Here is a 3,051-nt window from a genome sequence, read left to right on the forward strand (position 1 = left end):
TCGAGACAAAGTCCTTTATTAGAAAATATATCAAAATCCCAGCCCCCTGAGCCAGGTCCAAAAGAGGGAGCTACTCCATTACTGGCAGAAAGTACCCAGGGAGGGGCTTCCTTCAAACACACTTCCTGGGAACCATAAATAGAATAAATATTCACAGAGGTCCCGGGAGAAGCCAGATCACTCTTCTCTCCATGGAAGAAGAAAGGATTTGGGGTCCAGCCCTGCTCCTACCCCATGGGCAGGGGAGTCCTAGGAGTCATCACATAAGTCGTGACATCAAGGATTCACAGTCATAAGCCCTGGCAGGTGACCCTAGAAAGAGAGACCCCCAGGGCCAGAGGAGCCCAGCTCCAGTCCAGCAGTGAGGCGAGGCCCCTGCCCCCAGCACAGCAGTGAAGTTCAGTTCCCCCACATCCCTCTAAGAGCAGTGAGGAGCTGAGGGTGGGGAAAATGTAACCCCTCCGATTCAGTTTCATGATTAAAGTGGGAAAGATTCAGTTTCATGATTAAGAAGGAGTCAGTGTGAACCATGGGGAGCTGTGTGGTTGGCAGTAGGCAGAGGGCCAGGCCTGGCTGGGGGCCGGTGCTGCAGCATCTCCTGACGGAAGGCTTGGGAGGAACCAGGTGGGTAATGGGGACCAGAGGAAGTCCGGGGACCCCGAGGGTCAGTTCCAATGTCTGCTGTGATGTTGGTATAGAGAGGGCCCAGCTCTCGAGACAGCAATTGGTATGTCAGTGAGTTCATGCCATCTTGAGTCCAGGAATTCTGGGTACGGACCAGGAGGTCAAATCTGTGGGGATTTTCCTCGTTGCCCTTATCTCCTCGGTGCTTCACCATCTTATAGTGCCCCACAGATGTGGGGGGACGAGAGATCTTCATCCCAGCCAAGCGAACCCTGGCAGCAATGTCATCATCCTCACCACCCCAGCCCCAGTATTCATTGGGGAAGCCATTCATCTTCAGGCACTGGTCAGGAGTGAGCGCCGAGACCCCGCCAAAGTACTGGGGATATGGGAGGCTGTATCAAAACCTGTTCATGGCAACAGCAACGTGCCGAGGTCCTCGGGGGTCGCACACGTACAGATTGTGGTCGTTCTCTGGCAGGAGATCCACATCATGCAGGAACAAGCAGTCCCATTCTTCATCACGCAGGGCCTCCCGCACCCCAACATTCAGCAGCTTTGCCCTATTAAATGTTCCATTTCCAGCCTGGTGGATGACATAGATGCCATAAGCAAGCTGCTGGCGCTGCAGGAATGGATGCAGGTGGTAGAGCAGCAGGCGCAGGTGGTGCTCCCGGGCACGGTGGGGCACAATGACGGCTGTCCGGGACCGGGGCTCACAGCCTGCAGGGCGGTATCGGCCCCCCGGCCCCACCCGGGGGTTCCTCTCCACGATCTCTGCCAGCGACGGCACCGGGGTGAAGGACACGGACACGGGACCCACTAAGAGAGGAGATCGTTCTGGACAGTACAGCAGGCCTTGAGGAGCTGGAAGGCCCCCTGGGGCAACAGGGGCCCCAGGCAGGTGACTGAGGTTACTGTAGACATCATGGGGATGAGAATAGTCAAATGTCGGCTCCTGCTCTCGGCCAAAGAGGGCACTGAGGCTTCGAAAGCCCCCCAACGACAGGTACATCATGACTGCCAGCTGGGAGCCCACAAGCAGGGCCAGTGTGCAGGGCCGCTCCAGCAACCTCCGCAACATCCTGCGCTGAGGTCTGGATGAGAGAGAGAGGAGAGTTCTAGATTCAAACTGTCTTCTTCAGGATCATGGGGGCTCCAGGAGGTCCCGGGGGAGCAGAGATGTGAAGCATTATATAAAATTGGAAATGTAACAAAAGACAGAGACAGGCTCCATCCAGCACTCCAACAGCAATCTTGGGACCAGCTGGCCTTCTGCCGCCCGTCGTCACCGCCACCCGGACAGCCGGGCAGGAATCGCTGCCGCCATCTTGGAAGCGCTGTCTCTGCTTTTTAATGTGCTGTCTAGGTTTGTCATAGCTTTTCTTCCAATGAGCAAGTATATTTTAATTTCATGGCTGCAGTCACCATCTATAGTGATTTTGGAGCCCAAAAAATAAAGTCTGTCATTGCCTCTATTGTTTCCCCATCCATGAACTGATGGGACCGGATGCCATGATCTTAGTTTTCTGAATGTTGAGTTTTAAGCCAACTTTTTCACTCTCCTCTTTCACTTTTATCAAGACGCTCTTTAGTTTTTCTTCACTTTCTACCATAAGGGTGGTATCATCTGCATATCTGAGGTTATTGATATTACAAGTATAGGATAAGCAATTTCCCCCCTGGGACCATTGAGACTAAGTTGCTGACCTGAAGCCATAAGTACTTTAGTATTAAGACAAAGAAATTTTCCTCTATAACCAAACTGCATCCATCAACACGTGGAGATTAACGTTAATATTTACATGGCAAAAGTAGTTTTTTAAAAGGCCTTATTTGGCTAAATAGAGAAATCCAGAAACTTCTGTTGATCCCCAAAGCTTTTTAGAAGCTTTCCTGGTCCATAAAAATTCAAAAGTCTGGAATTCACTGTCCTAGATGAGTATACTGACAACTTCCTCCAAGAGTATGAAATACATAGGAAAAAAAAAATTGGATACCTGAAATCACCTCCTCACCCAGAAACTGTCCACAACCAAAAAGTTCCACCACCTCCATCTTACACCAAATCTTCTGCTGGAGCTGCTAACACAGACAGGCTTTTCTGTTCACCTTCCCTTCCTCTCTTTGATGAGTTACTAAGTTTAGGCAACAGAAGGGAGGAGACAGAGATCCAAGACTGACTCATCCATCTCCTGGAAAACAACAGCCTTGAAAACAAGGTTTCTCTGTAGCCCAACCCGTGGTGAGACTTGGTGCCCAGTCAGAACCTAACACACCAGACCCGAAATCCTGAATTTAATTTTCTAATTAACAGGAGCAGGTGTCAGGAGTGAAAGCACCGAAGGTCTCTGGTATAAATAACCTATTTCTCGGAGGATAGCCACCTGCAGGCTTAGCGTGGCTCTAAAGATCATAAGTTTGTAT

General features: G+C 50.8%; 1 protein-coding gene across 1 annotated transcript; it reads right to left on the reverse strand.

Annotated features, from left to right (window-relative positions):
- Positions 1-359: 359 nt before the first annotated feature.
- LOC133049619 (beta-1,4-galactosyltransferase 3-like) lies at positions 360-1,958 on the reverse strand. Its single transcript, XM_061133745.1, has one exon. It carries the CDS (start codon positions 956-958, stop codon positions 518-520), a length of 441 nt encoding a protein of 146 aa, XP_060989728.1. The 5' UTR covers positions 959-1,958; the 3' UTR covers positions 360-517.
- Between the last annotated feature and the right edge of the window lie 1,093 nt (positions 1,959-3,051).

The sequence above is a fragment of the Dama dama genome, chromosome 30 (genome assembly GCF_033118175.1).
Source record: "Dama dama isolate Ldn47 chromosome 30, ASM3311817v1, whole genome shotgun sequence".
Lineage (NCBI taxonomy): Eukaryota > Metazoa > Chordata > Mammalia > Artiodactyla > Cervidae > Dama > Dama dama.

Coding starts and splice junctions, on each gene's coding strand:
- LOC133049619 (XM_061133745.1), bottom strand. CDS start 958: ATGAATGGCTTCCCCAATGAATACTGGGGCTGGGGTGGTGAGGATGAT.